The sequence below is a fragment of the Cynocephalus volans genome, chromosome 4 (genome assembly GCF_027409185.1).
Source record: "Cynocephalus volans isolate mCynVol1 chromosome 4, mCynVol1.pri, whole genome shotgun sequence".
Lineage (NCBI taxonomy): Eukaryota > Metazoa > Chordata > Mammalia > Dermoptera > Cynocephalidae > Cynocephalus > Cynocephalus volans.
Window position 1 is genome coordinate 5,415,249 of NC_084463.1, and position 23,563 is coordinate 5,438,811.

At 33.3% G+C, this 23,563-nt stretch overlaps 1 protein-coding gene across 2 annotated transcripts in view; it reads left to right on the top strand.

The window, feature by feature from the left end:
- RDX (radixin) overlaps positions 1 to 23,563 on the top strand; it is a 57,238-nt gene that overhangs the window by 29,408 nt on the left and 4,267 nt on the right. For both annotated transcript variants that reach the window (XM_063093300.1, XM_063093301.1), the window contains 7 exons: positions 117 to 200; positions 411 to 557; positions 2,679 to 2,775; positions 3,667 to 3,830; positions 9,135 to 9,265; positions 21,480 to 21,640; positions 22,651 to 22,743. In XM_063093300.1, coding sequence (XP_062949370.1) covers positions 117 to 200; positions 411 to 557; positions 2,679 to 2,775; positions 3,667 to 3,830; positions 9,135 to 9,265; positions 21,480 to 21,640; positions 22,651 to 22,743 — 877 coding nt within the window. The remainder of the gene's footprint in view (positions 1 to 116; positions 201 to 410; positions 558 to 2,678; positions 2,776 to 3,666; positions 3,831 to 9,134; positions 9,266 to 21,479; positions 21,641 to 22,650; positions 22,744 to 23,563) is intronic.

The window sequence follows — 23,563 nt, forward strand, 5'->3', positions numbered from 1 at the left end:
TATTGACTTGTATGACAACCACCACAGTCAGGTTACTGAAAGGATTCTAGACTTTTAAAAGAACATTGATTTTGACTCATAAAGGCATTGTAATAGATTCTTTTTTTCCTTTTAAGTGTTTTGGAACAACACAAACTGACAAAAGAACAGTGGGAAGAAAGAATACAGAACTGGCATGAAGAACACAGAGGAATGCTAAGGTATTTGGGGCTATTTTCTACACGTTTTTCCTCAAATTAAAGTATTTTTATTTTATAACTTCTATTATTACATCAGATTATCCCCAAAAGATCATTTGACTTAATCAATAAATATAAAGCACTAAATTTTAATCCAAGATATTTTTGCAAGTTTAGTTTGATATTAGATACTCCTACTTGAATATATTACATTTAGCTTTATTTCAACAGGGAAGATTCTATGATGGAATACCTGAAGATTGCACAAGATCTAGAAATGTATGGAGTCAACTATTTTGAAATAAAAAATAAAAAGGGAACTGAATTGTGGCTAGGCGTTGATGCTTTGGGCCTGAATATTTATGAGCATGATGACAAGTAAGTAAATAAGTTTCAATAGTCATTATTCAGTGGTCTAAATAGCTTTAATCTTATTTTCTGTTTGTAAAAGTTGTTTCTTGTCTTGATTACTCTTACCGCTTTTATTCAAATTAAAAGATTAGTTAATGCCCCATAGACTTGCAGAGCACCTTGCAGTTTCAGAGTTCTATTTCTCAGTGTATTTATCAAATAGGGTGATTTATTTGAAGTGTGCTTCTTTATCTCTTGTGAGTTATGTCTAGTAATTTAATTAAAATTTGTTCCCTCAATAGATGAAGAATAATTCCTTACATGTTACTATGCCTCACAAAAAGGTTGAGATTGAAGTTAACATATATAAGAAGTCAGGGGCAATGAGAAAATGAAATTAATAGACGTGTGTTTATTATATTTTAGAACACATTTTTTGAACATTTAAACATACGAGTTTTGGATATTTTTAGACATCAGTAAAATAGAATATCCCTGTATTATGCATAATGAACAGTGTGATTATATTTTAAAATTAACCATATGTATTTATTTTTTATTATACATATGTATACACAATCAGTACTGTATTATACATATATAATATATAGTATGTATGTATGATATATATAGACTACATATTATACAGATACATACAGTACAATATAAAATACATCAGACTCTTATAGCATTTTTCAGGAACAATAGCTACAATTATCTTATACCTTTCTTTAATTTACTTACCATACCACATAACATCCAATTCTATGCCAGTAATACTTCTCCTAGGTATTATTGTTTATTCTAGGTTGGCTCTAGAATTTTAGTTTTCTTTATTACAGATATCTAATAAAATATACAGTTCAAAGCATGTATAATGACTCCAAAAGAGAGCATTTTAGTAATTTTACCTTAATATTTCCCCAGGTTTATATTATAAAGCAAGTTAGAATGTTGTATTGTTCAAAAGAGAATATTTTGAAGTTTTTAAAAAGCAAAAATGACTTCAAGACTAATTTTTTTGAACCAGATCTTCTTTTTCTTTCTTTTTAAAATCATTGTATTAGTTTCAAGGCTCCCATCACAAGGTTGTTTTGAGAATTATATGAAGCAATTGCTTTAAAATTTTTCAAAGTAGCACATAAATGTAGTTTAATATCACCTTTAAAATATTGTGTTCTGCAGCCTCCTTAGTTTACTTTGACTTATCTCAGTGGCCATTAGAGGGCAGTATAATACATGCATATTGAGTAAAGAATGTGTTACCTAGAAAAAATTATTTGCTGTGCTGCAGTACCTAGGCTGCTTAAGAATTAAAAAGACAATAAGTAGGTAAAAATTCATGCTCTGTTATCAGAAGCCAGACTAAAAGATGTGTTTTGGCTAGTATAAGTGTCAAAATCATTTCTCACTCTTGTTATTAGGACAGCAGTGATGCATTTGATGGATAGTCTGAAACAGTAAAATATGTGAAAAGGCAGAAACAAAATTACTTATTCCAATCTGATGCCCTATATCTTTGAGTGTAGGGTGGTTAAAAAAAGGGGGAAGGGGCACCTGTTTTATAGTTTTAAGGTGTAAATTCTAGCTTTACCATCTGTCCATATATTCGTGTATGTGAGTGTTTAAACTTTTTATTGAGACATAACTTACATATCACAAAATTAATCCTTTTAAAGTATATTGGAAATTCACAAATATGCAAACATTTTTAAATTGAACAGAGGAAGGAAATAATTTTTTTGTATTCAGTAACTTATGTCCATAATTCACATGAGAAGTTATAAAGGCCTTATTTTTTCCCCCTTTCTTCTTAAACATATTTAAACTGATGGTCGTACTAGCTTGAGTCCAAATAGAATAAAAACTAAATAGAGCTAGTACAAACCCCTAGAGGCTCAGTTCTACACTTCAGTCACCAGATAGTTTTTTTCTAAGTAATTTTAGGAAAATAACTACTATGATTTGATTTATCAAGTTTCACCTTAAAATATAATGTCATCAGTATGTTATATGAGTAAGTTAATATATTTTGAAAATCTGGAACTCTGAAGGCTGGTCATTCAGTTAAACTTGTCCCAGAAAGTTGTTGGGAATTTTGACCATTGTTTCCTGCCTCTAATTAAAGGGATGCTCTCATTTTTTAAGGTTAACACCTAAAATTGGTTTTCCCTGGAGTGAAATCAGAAATATTTCATTTAATGACAAAAAATTTGTTATAAAACCAATCGACAAAAAGGCCCCTGTAAGTAAAATTTTTTATATATTTTATTTATTAACTCTTTAAATTTCTGCTGCTTTCCTATGATATCACTTGAAGAATGGCATTATTCATTTATTGAATTGCTTCTGAGGAACATTCTCTTTCCATAGACTTTCTGAGTGATGAAATAATGAATGTTATTAAAAATATAAGGTTTTAATTTTTTTAGAAGATATAAATATTAGACTTTTAACTGAGATTCAATAATAAGCTAGGTAATATTTATTAGGAGGTGGTTGAAAACAATCACCATTCTTAAGAAGCAACTTTAAAAAATTTGTGCATTGGTGGCTAGAATGTAGTAGAGGTAGTTCTATTCTAAATGATCTCTTGTTTATAGAGTTTTGCATTGTGAACTTTGTATTTTTGTAACTTGAAGGCTTGAACTTAAGAAATCCTTTTACTTAAATTTTAAACATTTCTTTGGTGTCAGGTATACTCTAGTATTCTAGCTCTATTAGTTATTGAAAAGATAAAAGATAAGGAGATTAATTCTAGGTTAAAAAACTTGATAGCCATGAACAAAGGATCAATTTTGACATTAATGGCAAAAGGCAAAACAAACCAAAAAACCTCCTCCTCTAAGTTGAAAGGAACAGAGGTGCTCATAGTTACTCTGGAGAGGAAAAAAAGAATAAATGACATTTAATGTATTGAGAAGATAAGAATATTAGCCTCTTTACAAAACTGGTGGGGTGTGAAAAGGTGAGGAACCAGTTATGTGGAAATATGTCATATTTACTAGAAATTATGACATGTGATATATGTATTACGACATTAGAATTCATACCTCATGATGAAATTTAGTACAAGATTGTTGTGAGAGAGACTATCCTTCAGGAAGATTTTAAATTAATAGTACTTTATGTTTAGGATTTTGTTTTTTATGCACCTCGTCTGAGAATCAATAAACGGATTTTGGCTTTATGTATGGGAAACCATGAACTATACATGCGAAGAAGGAAGCCTGATACTATTGAAGTACAACAAATGAAGGCTCAGGCAAGGGAGGAGAAACATCAGAAGCAGTTGGAAAGGTATGGAATTTATAGCCTTTCATTTTTAATTGCTAGGAGTAGGCTATCTAAAATTTAAGACTGCTCAGTTTCTTTAGCATACTCTAGATTGACATTTTTACATTATTTTCATGTATTGAAATTGAAAGAACAGTATTATAACTCTCACTTCTTTTAAAATGAGTATGTATAATTTTTAAGTTGGCAATCTTTGATATTTCCGAGAAAATAGCTTTTCATGACTTCACTGATGTGCTTTTTTTTTTTGCCATGCTTGCTTTTCACTGACAGACATTGTTTTGGATATACTAGTTTGAAATTTCAAATATGTTTTGTTTGTGATTTATATTTCTTAGTTTTTCAGGGTAAATATGCTGAATATTTAACTTTGAAGCAATGGTAGTGATGTTGTAGAACTCAATTGAAAAGTCACTGTGCAAAGTAGGATAACACTAGTACTATCTGCAAAAGATATTGATATTTTTAACTTTGTTTCTCTTAGACTTGAAAACGATACCATTAAATATATTAAATTGGTAATTTTTAAAATGGAATGATATTGAATAAAATCCTCATTGACCCTGGAACCAGATTCCTCTGTCCGGCAGCATAATACCCAGATCTGTTTTTAGGTTAATTTAGACTTTATGCTTTATTTGAAAAAATTTAGAGACCAAACTAAAGTTAACCTTTATTGAGGAAATCTTTATAGAACAACATGATAATCTAAGAAATAAAGTAGGTCTTAAAAAAAAAACAAAATTGAGGTTCCCTAAACATGTATAAACATATTTCAAACATATTTGAAATAATATGATTTGTGTCTAGTAATTAAGTAGGTCCTCTGCTAGATATCTTTTTGCTACTATACTTTGCATTTAATGATTTTTTCCTTAAATGTTCTGTGTAATTGGATATTAATTTTACTTATTTTGTAACATTAACTCAATTTGTCTGCCTTAGAGAAGTTAGCTGCTTAACAAAACATTTTTTATACGGACGTGAAGTTTGTTAGTAATTCCTTATCCCAGCATTAAAGATATTAAGTTGGATTGTTACTTTTACTGAGCTCTGTCCTTTATTTTACTGTTGTCATGTGCCTTAGGATTTCATTGTGGTTGTAGTCTTACGTGCTTTTTAAAAACATTTTTTGTTGGGCTTTACTTTTCTATATATTTTTATTAATCATAGCCTTTCATCGACTTCTCTCAGAGGCAAAAACTTTTTATAGTCTTTATTTTTTTAAATCTTCTTTTCCTTAAAGCTTTTACTGTAAGGTCTTCTATCATGAGTTAAAGGAGAAGTTACTTTATGTGCAGTTTTCTGGATCTCATACTCATCCCTCTGTTATGCCTACCTGTTCTGCTTGTCCATAATGTTGATTTATTTAATTATATGTTTATTTACTTATTTATATTTGTCTATATGTTCTTTATTTCTCAGCACAGAGAGGAATGCTATATGGCTTCTAGTATTTGTAGTATGTTTAAGTAGTACCATTTGGGGATGGTGCTGTATTTTAGTTACCGTAAGGCCTAGATGGAAATAGAAGACTTAAGTTTCTTTTTTGGTGCGGTAATCCATGGTTCCTTTCCTGGACAAATTTTATACCTTTTCATTAGTAAGCAATTATTGACTGCTTTATGTACAGTAGGAATTCAGCAACTGTTTATTTGAATGCCTAGAGGATATTTTATATTAAACTAGCCTCCTAGGGATTGGCAGTCTTTCAGAAATGGCATCCCAAGTCTTCATTTATTCCCTGCTTTACAGGTCAGAGAGAGAAAAATGGCAGCTGTATATGTGGAAACAATTTTGGTCAAGCCCCTTGACAAAGTAGCCAGCAGACATACTTGGGGGAATGCTCAGAGGTATGCTGCCTGTGCTGCTAGAATCTCTTGGGCAAGAACAGTACTTGGGAAAGGGCAGCACGGAGGCCTCTTTCCTTATAGTACCTTGGTATATGTGGCCATATTTTCTCCCCATAACTCTCATAACTTTGGGGGTTTTTTTGGCGATGAAAATGACCTTATTATATACCATGGGTGGTGGTTCCCTGTAGTCTTTGCTCTTAAGTTATTCACATCCAAATCAAATGATGACTGATTCTGTAATTATTGAACAATTTTGTATGGCTCAAATTGTCACCAAAGTTAAAAACTGAGACCCTCATTTACAATTTGGATTCAGATATCTGTGAACCAATTGTAAGTTAGCTATGGGAAATTCTGTGTCATAGCTGGCTACCTGTATCACTAGGACATAGCTAGTGATACAAAGAGAACAGGATTTGGAACTAGATGAGTCTGGGTTTTGAATCATCTTCTAACACTTGTTGAACAAGTAACTTTTGAACTTGTTCCCTTGCTCTTAATATGAAAATAATATTCTTACCTTCAAGGGATTTTGTAAGAAATAATGACAGTGGTATACAGGCATTTAGCAAACTACTTGGTGCTCAATAAATAGTAGCTATTATAATAATTATTAATATTATTAATTCATAGTCTGAATATAAATTGAAAACAGGTTAGTTTTTAATATTCACTTAAGAAAAATGTAATTGGACCCATTTGATATTCTTTAAAAAGTAAGATATTCTTAAATTTATTTTTTGCATGTTAGTACAGAAAACTGGGTTTACTCATATGTTGTGCCCTTGAAATAGAAAAACTGGGTTGAAATGAGTGTTTCCAAACTCAAACTCTAAAGAAAAATATCTACATCTATGGTTGAATAATCGGAAGAAACTTTATGGTTGAATAATCAGAAGAAGCTTTTTGACTAGGCTTGAAGATGAGAAACAGGCTTGAGGGTTAGAGAGAGGGAAGGTATGTTCAGAAGAGGAAGCCAGCATACACAGATGTGTGGAGGTAAGAATATGCATGGCATGCCTAGGGGCCAGTGAGCTGACCAGTTTAGTCCTCCCAAGTGAACAGTGTTTAGGGGAGAAGCAAGATCTTCCAGTTTCATAAGAGAGACAAGACAGAAAAGACAATTGTTTCTCCCCCAACTTGTGACTAAGTTACAGTCTTTTTCGTTTGTTTGTTTGTTTGTTTGCTTTCATCCCTCCTTCACCTCCATCCTTGAAGAAGAACAAATGAAACATCAATAGAGAAAAGCTAAATGAAACCAGTTCCCATCTCCAGAACGGGCCGTATATACCATAGCTGGACCTGAAAGGTTCTGAGTTGACAGAATATGATTGTAACCTTCAGGTTTTGAGATCTCATTTTGTGCTGTAAGTGCTCAAGAAGTGTTGTGTGGCCTTGGGGAAGGAAGGAGTAAGGCAGCTGTCTTGGGTAACTGTGGCAGCACTGGATGTGATTGCACAGAGACTGGGGAGTGGTTGAGGTAGGCTAATCAACGTCCTAGGGTGACTGACAGCTTGGCATGGAGAAGAGTAGCTCTTGGCCACACTAGCGATGTGAAAAGTATTATTCTATTGCTCTCAGCTATGTGCAGAAAGGGCAGCAGCCTCTGTGGAGCCACCAGGCCCTTCTTATGGCCAAGGAATTTGGGACACTGAAACATTCTCTTAAGCCTTTATCACTCGTGTCTTCTAGGGGGGTGGAAGCTCTCAACTCCTTAAATCTCTTTTTGTCTGTATACACTTTATAGGTTGAAGTAGAGTAAGGAGAGAGATGTGAATGTGCTGCAGAGTGAGACCAAGTCCTAGAGTAGGGTATAGGTACTGGTTTTCTTCCTGGCTATTGAGAAAGTACCTTATAGGGAACCTCAGAACAGAGATGGAGCTCCCCTTGTATGAATGAGCTCCAGGCCCTGCGTTCTTAAATGGTGTGAGAATTCATTAAACCAGCAGGGAGGTGTGTGACCCTTATACTTCATGGCTTTTGCTTGGTGCCACTAGGAGGTCACCATAGTGTCTGTCTGATCTCTTGCTAACTTGTGATAACTCTACCCATTTGCCCGAGAGCAGTGCTCTTTCTGTGTTGGAGGTGCAAGGATATCTAGGAGCTGCAGGAATTTTAAAATTCAGGTGTATAGAATAAAAGGAAAAAAGCTTTGATAGTAAAACTTTGCTGATAAGTTTATTACAGATTGGAATTTGAGGAACTACATGGTTTTGTGCCTGAAATTCATAACTGACACCAGATGGTAGTGATGTCTTTTTGTGGAACATTAAAACATACTCAGATAAGTTTCAGGGATGAGATCATAACTGATTTTTTAAGCTAAAAAAAAATTATTCTTTGGGCGCGAGGGGAAAAAGGGAGGGGGGAAAGAGGAACGGGTAAAGGGACAGGAAAATCAACGACAATGTATACTGAGAAGTTAAAATAAAAAATAATAATTCTCATTAATGTAGTGATTTGAATATTGGTTAAACTTAATAAGTAGAAAATATTATCTGATAACACAGTTTCTCATCTGACTTTTATTCATCTTCATATTTTTGTCCCCCAACAGAGTCTGACCCATGGTAGGCTAATGGTAGATGTTTGATGACTTAGTTTGGCTTTATTTAAAAGAAACAGTTTCATCAAGTCTGTGGCAGATGCAGCTAAATGACCGAGGCATTTTTTCCCACCAAACTCTGATGATAATCTTTTTAAACAGCATTAACCACCTACTATCATTCTAATGGAATTGTCAAAGGAGATAAAACTGATTTGTCATCTTGTATCTAGGCATGAATGCACGAATGGGTACTACTCAAGAAATTAAGCTGGTATTAATTCATTTTTAAAGATTGAAAATTGTTACCCCCCAGGTTTCTTTTCCTGTTCAGGATACTGGACTTCGTGTACGCCCTTTAAGCCTTTATTATTTCCCCAAAGGAGGGCTCCTGATAATCTAATGAAGGCATTTTCTTGGGGTATGGCAACTGTGCAGTTAACTCTTGATGCTGTCATATCATTTGTTGTCAGAGTTCATTCTGTATGCAAATGGTAAATCTCCTATTTTTCCCCATGTTGTTAAGGCAGACTCAAGTCATACTTTGAACACAAGGGATAGATTTGACAGTTATACTTTCGTAGTCTTGTTCTTTGAAAAATTGTCCTAAAATATCCAAGTTTTTAATATTTTTTTAAATAGTCATTGATTGTATTTATTGTGACCCCACAGTAAGAAATACATTGGAACCCAGCACATGTAACTATACAAATAAGAGTATGGAACAGGACAGTCCTGTATTTTTAACCATGCAATATATTGAACACAAGCGAATATAATGGAAAACCTGTTAAAGTATTTATGCTGTAGTTTCTTCCTAGTTGAGTCACAGTTAGTATTTAGGTTTCATATAAATAATATTTCTATCTGTTAATTTGTAACATGGCAATTGCAATTTCTTTTAAGGGCACAATTAGAGAATGAAAAGAAGAAAAGAGAAATAGCAGAAAAAGAAAAGGAAAGAATAGAACGTGAAAAGGAAGAGCTAATGGAACGTCTAAGGCAGATTGAAGAACAGACAATGAAAGCTCAGAAAGGTAAAAGTTTTTTTTTTGATAGTGGATTGAAAATAGTTGCTCTGTTATCAGAATGTAGTATTTCCTTGCTACTATTAAATTTTATTTGTATAATGTAGTACAGTCGTATTTATTGTCAAATGAATACTTGGTGGAATCACGTTGTAAACATGTTTAAGGCATATTCGATTACATCGTGCTCATGTTCTTTTTAATTTATTTAAACACATAAAATATTTTTCGTATGTACTCTTGTTATATATTGCAAATGACTATATATATTAATTTATACCTATTACTGTTCAGAGTTCCATAAACAAAAACACATATTTTATATTTTTTGGCTTTTAAACAAAAGTATTTATGCAGTGCTTTATGGATATTCAAGTACTTTAAGGCATTTAAGTAACTTAACATTTTCAGCTATTTTGACTATATACACTTTTTTGGAGCACAACTTCTAAAAAAGATATGATTTCAGTGTATTAGAAAATATACAACATGTAGACATGTTATGTTTTTTGTTTGTTTTTGGTAACGTGTTTGTAAGAACTTAGTTCCTAGGTGGCATTTAACTGAAATGTTACAGTATATAGAAAGAATCCATTTGTAACGTGTGGATTATATTAAGCAACGCTAGGATATACTACTTTCACACAGCAAATAGTGGAGAAAGCAAAAGAAGAAAAGTTATTGTGCAAAATAAAATGTTTTGCTTCTCAGGGAGTAATGAGAAATCTGCCCTGTTTAGAAAACTAGATTTAACATCTGCTTTCCTAACAACTAGTAGAACCAGCTGTTTATTTCTATTGGAAGTAGCCAATAAACTTATTTAAAGTTTATTTTCATTTCGTACACCAGCCTACTGTGGTGGGGAGATGCTCTTGAGCAGTAAGTAGGTAGAATAATTTGTAAGTGGGTAGTTAGAGGAGGAAGTCACAAAGATTGCTATAAATCTGTAAGCTGGTTGATCATTCCAATTCCAAGAGCACTGGAAACAATATTTCTAAGAGAAGAAATAGAAAAAACCCCCTGGGTTTTATTCTGACTAATTGGTAGCCTCACTTCTCAGAGCTATAAAAGACCTAAAAACTAATTTAGTTCAAAGCCCAAGGGTAATAGAGCTTTTGTTTGGAGGCCACAATTCAGGGGTAGAACTTGTCTCCTGAATTCCAACTTGGTGCTGTTTCTTCCACTCTAGGTGCTTTTTTTAATCAATTAAAATAGACAATTATGATGTGCCTAGTTTGTGCTGCATTCTAGGAATATAAATACATAGCATACAAAAAAATATGTGTAGTTGGCAAAAATATATACATAAAAATATTAATAAAGTGAGATAATGTGTACAAAGTGACATGTGAATAGTATAAACAATACTTTTAGAGGAAGAATGCTGTTGTAAGAAAATGGATTAAACTAAAATGTGTTTTAAAAGGGAAGTTTAAAAACATTGATGATATTGGTCTGATTTTATTTATTTATTTTTGGCAGTGGCCAGTACAGGGATCCAGACCATTGACCTTGGTGCTATTAGATCGTGCTCTAACCAACTTAGCTAAACAGCCAGCCTTTTTTTTTTTTTTTTTACTGGTCTGATTTTAAAGAAAAGATTGAATTATAGCACTTTTTCATTTACATAACACCTTTTCTGAGAAAATATCTACTTACTAAATCTTTCAATCTCATTTATTTAGGTTGTATAATAAAAATATTAATAATTTACATACAGAAAACTACTCAAGTAAAGAAGCACTAAAAAATATAAGGAAGACACAACTTAAGAAAGAATATAGAGCATCCCTATCAAGACAATTTCAGATCAGTCATCTTAAGGCAAAGGACATCCAAGTTGTTTTTTGTTTTTGCTTTGTTTTTCTAATAAAGCTTTCACAGGCTATCCTAAAATCTGCATGATTATCTTGTAATTTATGCTAAATTCTCATTCAAATGCAGTAACTTTGCCCATCTAACTCATGATATTTAGTAGATTAACTTGTAATTTTTTGTTGAAGAGGAAACTTTAATACTTTATTATTATTAGAAAAAATTTTTTATTGATGTCTTCATTATTTCAAATCAATCATTAAACAGAACTATTTTTCCACATTACATTTCCATAATGAATTATTGTTAAATTGTTTATCTTTTTTATCATTTTTTAACCATCTTGAAGATAACGTTGGTAACAATATTTGAGATGTAATATAGCCAGACCTGTATTTGGTTGCCGTTTCAACAAATGTTGAAGTGAATTCCCATTTTCAAGAAGACAAACAATAGGAAAGAGTTGGAGTATAATGATTTCATTCATTCTGGATACTTATTAAGCACCTTGTGTATAGTAGGCACTGTTCTAGGTATTGCGGATAGAGTACTGAACAGATGAGGAGGTCCCTGCTCTCATGGAGCTTACATTTTATTGAGGGAAGACACAGTAATAAATAATAAAATCATTTTATGTGGTTTTAAGTGCTGTCAGGGAAGTAAGCATGATAATGTTTTAAAAGCAGTAGTTGTGGGTAGGAGGGGGATGTCCTTTCTAGATGGAACATGTTATTTACAATTAGGAACAAAGGTTTAATTCTGTCATTAACTTAGAACATGACCATAAGCAAGTCATTTTAACCTCTCAATTTCCTTATGTTCCTATTCCTAAAATGGATATCAATTATCCCTAACTTAGTGTACTGAGGTTTTTAAAAAATTTATGGTTGTATTTTTTTAAAAAAGAAACTTTTTCATTGAAGTAAAGATAGATACAGTAATGTACATAGCTCTTTAGGTATAAGGCTCAATGAAATTTTACAGAGTATATTTATTCCTGTAACTACCCAGAATAAGATACAAAACATTAACTGCACTCCTGCACTCAGGGAGTCTCCCTTTTACCTTTTCTCACTCATTTTTTTTTACCCCAACTTTGATTTATATCATTCTGACTTCTATATCATCAGAGTTTAGTGTTCCCTATTTTTTTCTAATAGCTTTTTGAGATGTAATTTACATGCTGCACAATTACCCATTTAAAGTATGCAGTTTAATGGTTTTCAGTATATTCACCAAGTTGTACAGCTATTACCACAATCCATTTTAGAACATTTTCTTCACCCCAAAAAGAAATCCCATACCCATTAGCAGTCACTCCCATTTCAGCCCAGTACCTCCTCCCCTGGCCATAGGCGACTGCTGATCTGCTTTCTGTCTCTATAGATTTGTTTATTCTGGATGTTTCATATAAATGGAATCATCCAAAATGTGGTCTTTTGTGACTGGCTCCTTTCACTTAGCATAAATATTTCACAGTGTATCCATACTGTAGCATGTATCAGCACTTCATTCTTTTTTAAATGCTGGATAGTGTTCCATTTTTACAGACACAAAACATTTTATTTTTTCATTTATCAGTTGATGGACATTTGGGTTGTTGCCACTGTTTGACTGTTGTGTACAGCGCTGTTCATATGTTTCCATTTTGACGGGGTATATACCTAGAAGTAGTGGGTGATATGGTAGCTCTCTGTTTAACTTTTTGAAGAACTTCCAAACTGGTTTGTAAAGTTATTGTACCGTATTACATTTCCACCAGCAATGTATGATTTCTCCACATCCTCACCTACACTTGTTAATGTTTGTGTTTTGGATTATAGTTGTCCTAATGGGTATAAAGTGGCTTCTCATGGTTTTGATTTGCATTTCCCTAATGTCTAATGATATTGAGCATCTTTTCGTATATTTCTTGGCCGTTTATGTATCTTCTTTGGAAAAATGTCTGTTCAAATTTTCTGCCTATTTTCCAGTTGGGCTATTTGTCTTTTTGTTGTTCATTTATTATGAGGGTTCTTTATACATTCTGGACACAATCCCTTATTAAGAATATGATTTGTAAGTTTTTTCTCCCATTTTGTGGGCTTTTTCAACTTTCTTGATGTTGTTCTTTGCAGTTCAGTGATTTTAAATTTGGATGAAGTCCAATTTATCTGTTTTTCCTTTTGTAGGTTGTGCTTTTGGTATTATTCCTAAAAATAGTCTTGCCCTGTTTTTGAACTATATATAAATGAATTTATGTGTTCTTGTATCTGGCTTCTTTTTTGCTCAGACTTACGTACATAGCTGTAGTTTCTTCTTTTACATTGTTCTGTAATATTCTATTGCATGTATACCACAATTTATTCATTCTACTGTGATGGACATTTGGTATATTTTCAGAGTTTTTTAGCTATTATAAAATAGGGCTGCTATGAATATTCTTGAACATAGCACTTGACGTAGTTATATGTTAATTTTGGGAGGTGTGTACCTAGGTGTGAAATTGCTGGATCACAACTGTACTCAGCTTTAGTAGATACTGCTACCAGTATTCCAAAGTGATTGGATCAATTTTTATTCCAGCTATTAGTGAATGAAAATTCATTTGGCCTACGTCCTTCCCCACTACTTCCATCACTTGTTATTACTAGGGCTTTTGCTTTGTTTTGTTTGTTTAACCATTCTGGTGAGTACAGTGAGTATATAGTGTATTTTCTTAATGACCAGTGATTTTGAGAACCTTTGCAAATGCTTATTAACTATTTGTAAGGTGTTTTTTCAAGACTTTTGCCCATTTAAAAAATTGTATATTCTCTTTTTCATGTTGATCTGTTTTTCAAGTTTACTGTAAAAATTCTCTTTTGTAGTCTACCTTTTTTTCCCACTCACTTAATGGTGTCTTTTAATAAGGGGAAGGTCTTAATTTTAAGTTCAGTTTATCACTTTTCTTTATCATTATGAATATATTCTTTTTTGCTACCTTCTAGAAACTTTGTTTTCCTTTCCTTTGTTTTCACACATAGGTCCACAATCCATATGTAACTGAGTTTTATAAGGATCAAGGTTTATTTTTTTCCAAATGGATTTCTAGTTGTCCCAGACCCATTTATTGCAAAGACTATTCTTTTCCCCATTGTATTGCCATTTCACCTTTGCTGTAAATCCAGAAGACTGTATATGTGTGGGTCCGTTTTAGATTGTATTCTTTTCCACTTGTCTATTTGTCTATCCTGTTGTCAGTGCCACTCTGTTCAATTACTGTTAAGAAAGGTTTGATTGACATGTCTTATACAAATGAGTAATAGGTATATAACAAAATACATACAGTCAGTGCACATTAGGAAGCATGTTTCAAAAGCAGGGCAACCCTTAGGCTTCCATATTACTCAGATTTTACAGTATTTTTTATGGTGTTAATTGTTACACATAACATACTTCTATAAATTGCAATCCTGAAGTTGAGAAAAGGAAAATAAATATTGAAAAAGTTATTGTAAGTAGTCATTTAGTTTATAACAGGACAAACTACATCCTCAGAAGAGTTTAATATCTGCCAAGACTGGACTCCTCAGTTCAAGTAAATATCCTAGATATTGTACATATTTCATAGCGTATACTGTCTTCTATTGTATTGCTAGGTGGTGCATCTCCTGGATCATTCGTGAGTTCATAGTTTTTTCTTTTTGTTTGCTATATTAACTCTATTTTTCCTTTCTTATCATCTGTCGATTCCCATTCTAGTTATTCATAATCCCTTTCTGTATATAGAGCTCCTGGAGAGACGGTTCTAGAGATGGACAGTCCGAGGGAAGAGGAAGATCAGCTGTTGGGATGTCTTTACAAGTGTTTGCTCTAAATTTTGTGGGTTGAGGATGTTGTAATGGTTTCTGAATGTGGTGACAAACTCCACAACTGATTTATCTTTGAAGTCGGCATCTATGTCCGGCTTTTTCATGGGGTCTTTCCCCTTCTTGCTCAAATCTGACCTTTACAAATATTTTAATCCTTAACAGTTCATTTTTAGCCACAGAAAGATCTCCACATGCTCTTACATTTGTAGTTTTGCTTGATATTTGGTGGTTGTACATGTTTTATCTTAATGACAACCAAAGTGGGGGAGGGCTTTTGTTTCTAGTACATGGTTTTAGTGGTTCACTGTTTTGTTAAAATAAAATTAGTTGTGTGTCTGGGTCCCTGTCAAAAATCTCCTGAATTTTTAGCAGGTTTTTCTCAATGTAGAGGCTTTCGATTGTGGACCCAAATGTTAAAGGTAAAGTTTCTAGAAGGCATCAAAGGAGAATATGTTCATCACCATAGGGAAAAAAAAGGTTGATAAATTGAACTTCTGTAATTTTAAAGGGGATTCTGGCCCTTGGCATCTTCTGTGGAGGGTTTGTAAGATGTCTGAAGATCAGTGTCTGTATTCTTGTTAGTGTCCACTGCACTTTTATTCTTTCTTCACACTTTGTTATTTCACCTCTCCTAGATGAGCAGTATCAATCGTAGTTATTTTAACATCGGCTAACTAATATCTGGGTAATCTATGGGCCTGTTCTACAGTCCAATGAGGTTTTTTTTTTTTTTTTTTTTTTATTGTTTTTGTTTTTGTTTGTTTTTGTGGTGGGGTTGGGGAAAGTCATTTGGTCCCATATCATGGCATCCCTGGTAATTCCTGGTTGAATCCCCAGCATTGTGTGTGGTTTGGATGATGTTATTTTCCTTTAGCGAGGATTTAATTTTCTTTTGACAGGATATATGCAGATCACCTTGATAGAGTTAGGCTGAGTTTCAGGCTTTACTAAGGTTGGTTTCTTTTTGATTTCCCCTCATTATTAGTCTGTGGCCATTTGGGGTGTGTCATCTGAAAAACTGGGTACTTTTACTAGGGCCCTTTTATCTTAGAGGGCCCTAAACTCCAACATTTGACTCATAGATGCAAGAGAGTGTTGATCTCTCTGTTCAGCTCCTTAGCCTTTTCCAGCTGCATTTTGCTTGTTTTCCTAGTGTCTTACCCAATACATTTTAGGAGTTGGTAAACATTTTGAAGGAAAATACCATGCAGATTATGGAGCAGGCTTTTCTTTTCTTTTTATTTTATTTTATCAATATACAGTGTAGTTGATTTTCGTGTGCCTTTACCGATTCCTCCCTCTCCCCCCTCCCACCCATCAACATCATATCTGTTCACTTGTCTTAACAAGTTCAAGGAATTGTGATTGTTGTGTCTTCTTTTCCGCCACCCCCACTTTGTTTGTGTATTTATTTGTTTTTAGCTCCCACAAATAAGTGAGAACATGTGGCGTTTCTCTTTCTGTGCCTGACTTTTTTCACTTAATATAATTTTTTCTAAGTCCATCCATGTTGCTGCGAATGGTAGTATTTCATTATTTTTTATAGCAGAGTAGAATTCCATTGTGTAGATGTACCACATTTTCCATATCCACTCATCTGATGATGGACATTTGGGCTGGTTCCAACTCTTGGCTATTGTAAATAGTGCTACAGTAAACACTGGAGTACAGGTATCCCTTCAACCTGCTGATTTCCATTCCTCTGGGTATATTCCCAGCAGTGGAATAGCTGGGTCATATGGTAGATCTATCTGTAATTGTTTGAGGAACCTCCAAGCCATTTCCCATAAAGGCTGCACCATTTTGCTGTCCCACCAACACTGTAGGAAGGTTCCCTTTTCTCCGCAACCTTGCTAGCATTTATCGTTCTCAGTTTTTTGGATGTTAGCCATCCTAACTGGAGTGAGATGGTATCTCAGTGGGTTTTGATTTGCATTTCCTGAATGCTGAGTGATCTTGAGCATTTTTTCATGTGTCTGTTGGTCACTCGTATATCTTCCTTTGAGAAATGCCTATTCAGCTCCTTTGCCCATTTTTTAAATTGGGTTACTTGTTTTTTTGCTGTCAAGTTGTTTGAGTTCCTTGTATATTCTGGATATTAATCCTTTGTCAGATGTATATTTTGAAAATATGTTCTCCCACTCGGTTGTCTTTTAACTGTTAATTGTTTCTTTTGCTTTGCAGAAGCTTTTTAGTTTAATATAATCCCATTTGTTTATTTTTCCTTTGGTTGCCTGTGCTTTTGGGGTCGTATTCATGAAGTCTGTACCCAATCCTACTTCCTGGAGTGTTTCCCCTATGTTTTCTTTAAGGAGTTTTATTGTTTCAGGGTGTATATTTAATTCTTTAATCCATTTTGAGTTGGTTTTGGTATATGGTGAGAGATATGGGTCTAGTTTCATTCTCCTGCATATGGATATTCAGTTTTCCCAGCACCATTTGCTGCAGAGGCAGTCTCTTCTCCAGTGTGTAGATTTGGTGCCTTTTTCAAAGATCAGATGACTGTAGGTATATGGGTTGATTTCTGGATTCTCTGTTCTATTCCATTAATCCGTGTGTCTGTTTTAATGCCAGTACCATGCTGTTTGGGTTATTATAGCTTTGTAGTATGTTTATAGTCAGTTAGTGTTATGCCTCCAGCTTTATTTTATTTTTTTTGCTCAGAATTGCTTTGGCTAATAGTGAACATGCAGAAAAAGAAATCAAGAAAGCTAGCTCATTTACAATAGCCACCAAAAAAATAAAATACTTAGGAATAAAGTTAACCAAGGATGTGAAAAATCTCTATAATGAGAACTACAAACCACTATTGAGAAAAATTAAAGAGGACACAAGAAGATGGGAAGATATACCATGGTCTTGGATTGGAAGAATTAACATTGTGCAAATGTTCATACTGCCCAAAGTGATCTACAGATTCAATGCAATCCCCATGAAAATTCCAATGACATTTTTCTCTGAAATGGAAAAAAACTATCCTAACATTTATATGGGCAGGATTTTCTTTGTTCACCCTTTTCAGCATCTTGATCTCTCAAACCTTGGCTTCCTTGGCAGCCCAAGCTCTCAGTCTTTGTGCTCCTAGCTTGGTAGAATACTGCAGGTCTCAGGCTGCTATATTCCACTCTGCCTCTATTCCACTCTACTAGGAATAGCGAATGCCTTTTTTGTGTGTGCAAAGTAAATAAATACACAATACATACAAAAAGATAAAGACTTATTTTCACTTCTTTCTTACACAGAAGGAAGCATACTACCTATATCCTTATGTACCTTGCTGTTTTCAGTTAATTTATCTTGTAAATCCCTCCATATACATTTTGTAGAGCTCTTCCTGGTTTTTTGTTTTGTTTTGCTTTTGTTTATGGTGGCATAATACTCCATTGCTTAGATGGAGTACAGATATTTTTAAATTTCTTTTTTAGAAAAATAAAAATAAAATAAAATTGCTATTTTAATGAGTAATTTGTAGTCATATTCTCAATTCCATTTCTTTCAAGATAGTATTCATTCTTTTTTCAGGGTAAAAAATGTGGTACTTAATGAACCATTGCCTTAGACAAGAAAGGGGAAGAAAAATCCTTTTATAATCTGTAATCTTTTGGGGATATTTTTCTTTTTTTTTAACTAGTGCTATTAACATAAGAGGTCATTTGGCTTGCAAAATTTTATACCTGTAAAATTAAGTAATGCTTGGGCTTGAGTCTAATTGAGAAAGAGAAACTTTCTTAAATTTTATTAGCTTGAATTTAGAGTAACTTTCCTGGTCTACTCCCACTATAACCATCTACAACACTATGACATTATTAATGAGAGAAGCAATTTGTTTTTGTAACCTTTATCCTGAGAGAGCTGATATTTTAAATAAGCCAGATTCCTTGGTACCCTCTTTCCACATGCTAGACCTCAAAAAATTTAAGTTGTAGAATTTTATGAACCAATTAGGCAAAAAATTGACATTATTCACCTTTCTCATTTAATCCTTCTTTATGGGGGTTTTAACTGGATCCATGGTCTAGAGGGGTACTCGTTTTGTAGAAATATTCCAACTCATGAATTCATGAACTTTTTCTTTAAAGGGCTAGACAGTAAATATTTCAGGCTTTGCAGGCCACACAGTCCCTGTCCTCGCTACTCAACTCTACCATTGCAGTGTGAAAGCGGCCATATACAATATCTAAACAAGTGAGGGTGACTGTGTTCCAATAAAACTTTATTTACCAAAAGTAAAAAATAAAAAAAGGCACTGGGTTGGATTTGGTCTATGAGCCACAGTTTGCTAAACCCTACTTTAACTCAATTAACTGGAAAGAAAAGAATCACGGGAAATTGTTCATGGAATATATGACTATTCAGATATATGAATATCTCTTTTCAAAAGAGTCTGGAATAGATTTGAAGTTTTCAGAGTTCATTTTCAACATTTTAAAAACTTAGACTAATTTTGTGTAATTCTAAATATACTACAAAAAAGCCATTGGGCCGACCCCGTGGCTCACTCCAGAGAGTGCAGTGCTGGGAGCGCAGCAGCGCTCCTGCCGCAGGTTTGGATCCTATATAGGGATGGCCGGTGCACTCACTGGCTGAGCGCGGTGCGGATGACACCAAGCCAAGGGTTGCGATCCCCTTACTGGTCACACACACACACAAAAAAGCCATTGCCTATCTACCATTTTTCAAATTGATATTTATTACAAAAAGCTGATAGAAAATAGTGAATATTGGGGAATATTCATTCAAAATTTTACTTTGTAACTCAAATTTATTTCTTTTTCATGTCTCATAGTACAGAAGGAATTTTTATTATGTGAGAAAATAAAGCATTGGGGCTTTTTTATTTAGTTTTTCATTGTGGTAAAATACATATAAATTTATCATCTTACCCATTTATAAGTGTACAGTTTAGTGATATTAAATACAATCATAATGCTGTGCAACCATTACCACCATTCATCTCCATAACTCTTTTTATCTTGTAAAACTAAAACTTGGTACCCAATAAACAGTAACTCCCCCCTCCCCACTTCCCTCAACCTCTGGCAACCACTATTCTACTTTCTGTCTTTATGATTTGACTAGTCTAACTACTTAACATAAGTGGAATCATACAGTGTTTGTCTTTTTGTGACTGGTTAATTCCATTTAGTATAATGTCCTCAAGATTCATTCATGTTGTAGCATATATCAGAATTTCCTTCCTTTTTAAGGCTGAATAATATTTCATTGTACATATATCCCACATTTTGCTTATTCATTTGTCTGTTGATGGACACTTAGGTTGCCCCTACACTTTAGCTATTGTGAATATTGCTGCTATGAGCTTGGATATACAAATATTTCTTTGAAACTCTGCTTTAGGTTCTTTAGTTATTTGTTTGATTTAGATGAAGCCATGAGCTTTGTGGACTTTATTTTATGTATCACTCAACCGGATGGAAAGAATGATTGTAAGAAAAGTTCAATAGGCTAGTTTGATTGTCCAAATTTTAGAAGGCACATTTTAAAATGAGGAATACTAGAATTTAGCTGTGGTAACCTGCAGCGTTGTATAGATTTCATCTTTATAGCCAAAGAGCCACATAGAATTTTTATGTTATTTTATCAAGAACTTAAAGTCTAACCAAAGGGCCATTTTTCTCTCCAACCCCCTCAAAATCTCCCAAGTCTTAACTGCAATTACTTAAACTAGTTCTGATCAAGACTAAGACAATTAAGAATGGTAAGTAAAAGCTTGTACATTAGTTACCTTTCAAACCTCATGGCACATAGATTTTCAGTTTTTCCTGTTTTCTAATGTATACAATAAGGGAGAGGTAGGGCGTTGCACCCTATTAATAGGTGGAATTATATTGTTTTTGTCACAGAATCTACTTATTATTAAATAAGAATTGTCAAAATAATGTTTAAAGTTAGCACTTTTAAACCCACTTATAATTTTTCTGGTTTTGTGCTAGTAATATTTTCTTTCCTATTCAACTGATTAGAATAAGAAAAGACAGTTTTATGATCTATACACTAAAGGATTAAAATTCATGTCATTCATCTCCAAATATTATTTGTCTTCACGCCTTAGGTACGGATATGTACTAATAACTCACAGTTTTCAATAATTAATATAATTCACATCAAAATTCATATTTTGGGTCAGTATTGTTTTCAATGTTAATTTCTTGAGTTTCCTTATTTAATACTTAGTTGAGTAAGTAAAAACTTACATAAATTTAAAATGTGTTATTTTATAGATTTCTGAAACATGGCAATTTGTTTACTGAGATTAAAACTTTAAATGGAGAGATTATTTTTTAAAAAATAAAAGCATGTGCTTCTACCCTTATGATATAATTTGAATTACAAAGGACTTTTATTTCTTTGCATTTTTGAATTGTGTAATAGATTTTTAAAAAATTATTAGCGTTTTGCCAAGTCAATGAGGTATATGTGCATTTACATATCTGCTAATTTTTAGAAACTGTATAGATTAGATTCCTTACTACTATTTTGGCTTCTTTTGATAGTGAGAGTAATTGGAATTAATCATTGTTTTGGTTGGGGTGTGGTATACATATATTTGATAGAACTGGAAGAACAGACTCGAAAAGCTCTAGAACTGGATCAGGAACGAAAACGAGCAAAAGAAGAAGCAGAACGGCTTGAAAAGGAGCGTCGAGCTGCTGAAGAGGCCAAGTCCGCTATAGCAAAACAAGCTGCTGACCAGATGAAGAATCAGGAACAGCTAGTAAGGAACTGTCTTAGATCTATCAGAGGGAAAAAAAAAAAAAAAAAGTTAAAGCATGGAGTGAAATTTCTACATCTATTATACCTGTTGGAAAGCAAACCAAACAAATAACAACAATGTGGAAATAAACCTAAATATTTTATTATTTGTCTAAAAGAAAACCCTAAAAATAAAACAGAATAAAAGACATTTTTCTATAATTTATTTGTAAATGAAGACTGTTGCCAACAAAAGATTCTAATTCACTTTGACTTTGGACAGGTTCTGCAATAAGTCAACTGGGCATCTTTTGCTTTAGATAAATTGGCCCAATATGTTCTAGTTCTTATAAATATAGACCATAATTGGTTAAGTTTTGTGTTTATTTAGTGAACTTGCAAATAACAAGTAGGCAAGATCCTGGATTTAAGTATTCAGGCATTTATTTACTTGCTTTGCGTTTGGGTCTTTTTGAACTTTAGTTCCTTCTCTTTGAAAAGAATACTACCTAATAGGATTGTTGGGGAATTAAATGAGATTATTTGACAAAGTACTCTTTAAAGTATCATATAAATATAATTTTTTATTTTGTAGATCTTAATGAATAGTTTGTTTATTGATAAAGGTTAAAAAAAAATAGCATCTGAGTTACACGTTTAAGTTCCTACTACTGTAACGGGATTAATTACTAGTTTATAAAATAATAAAAATCTTTTTACTTTGTCTTCTTGTTAGCTCATTACTTCAAGGACCTACTATATCTTTTTTTTTTGAACCCTGGACCTTGGTGTTATCAGTACCATGCTCTTACCAACTGAGCTAACTGGCCAGCTGAGGACCTACCATTAATAAATAAGCTGTTTAAGATCTTAAAGAAATATTGCCTCTATGTTTTTTTAATGGAAGGCCATCTCTAAGAAAAACATGTAAAACAGCTCAAGCACGTATATTAAAGCTCTGTTGACTTAACATATCATAAGATTATTCAGAATATATTAAGTTTATATAGTCTTGGTAATTGTTTATTTTAGGCAGCAGAACTTGCCGAATTCACTGCCAAGATTGCACTTCTAGAAGAAGCCAAGAAGAAAAAGGAAGAGGAAGCTACTGAGTGGCAACACAAAGTAATCATTTGTTTGTTCATTTACTATCTTTCATTGAATAGCTATTTTGCCCCAGCAATATGCCCAGCAGTGTGCTGACTTTATAGAGATGAATATAAGTTACTGTCATAATTTAGAGGGGAAAAGATATGTGTGTGTGTTTGTGTGTGTAAATATGTTGGAGTAAATATTAATCTATTGATGTACGCTAAGTACTTTGGTAACATAAAGGGAGGTGATTAATTTCTATGGGAACAAGATAGGTATCTGGGAAACATATACATTTAAGCTGAGTCTTAAGTAATAAATTAGATTTGGGGTATAGAAAAGATTGGGAGTGGTTGGGAACTGAAAAGGTAGCCGTTCCAGACAGAGGGAACTGGATGAGTATAGGAAGTATGAACGTACATGACAGATTTGAGGACAACGAGTAAGTGACCAGTGCTTAGAGTATAGGTTCAGAAATGTTGGGAGATATGGCTGGCAAGTTAGATGATAGGGAATTAAATTGTGAAAGGCTTTAAATAAATGTCCCTCTAAGGTAAGGCAGTGAGGAATATCTGTAGACATTGGGCTCTGAAAATTTTAAAACAGGATTGTAATATGATCAGGTATGATTTTATAAAAATAACTTAGAAATCAGTGTGAAAGATTGATTTCAATAGTGGATACTTTAAGAGATAAAGATCCAAACTATGGATATGGCAATGAGAATAGTGGGAAGAGTTAAAAGACATTTTATGATAGACTTAAAAGGGCGTGATGGTAAAAAATCAGTGACTGGATATGAAATTGAATTAGAGGTATGCAGTAAGGATGATACTGAGATTTCTAATAAGAG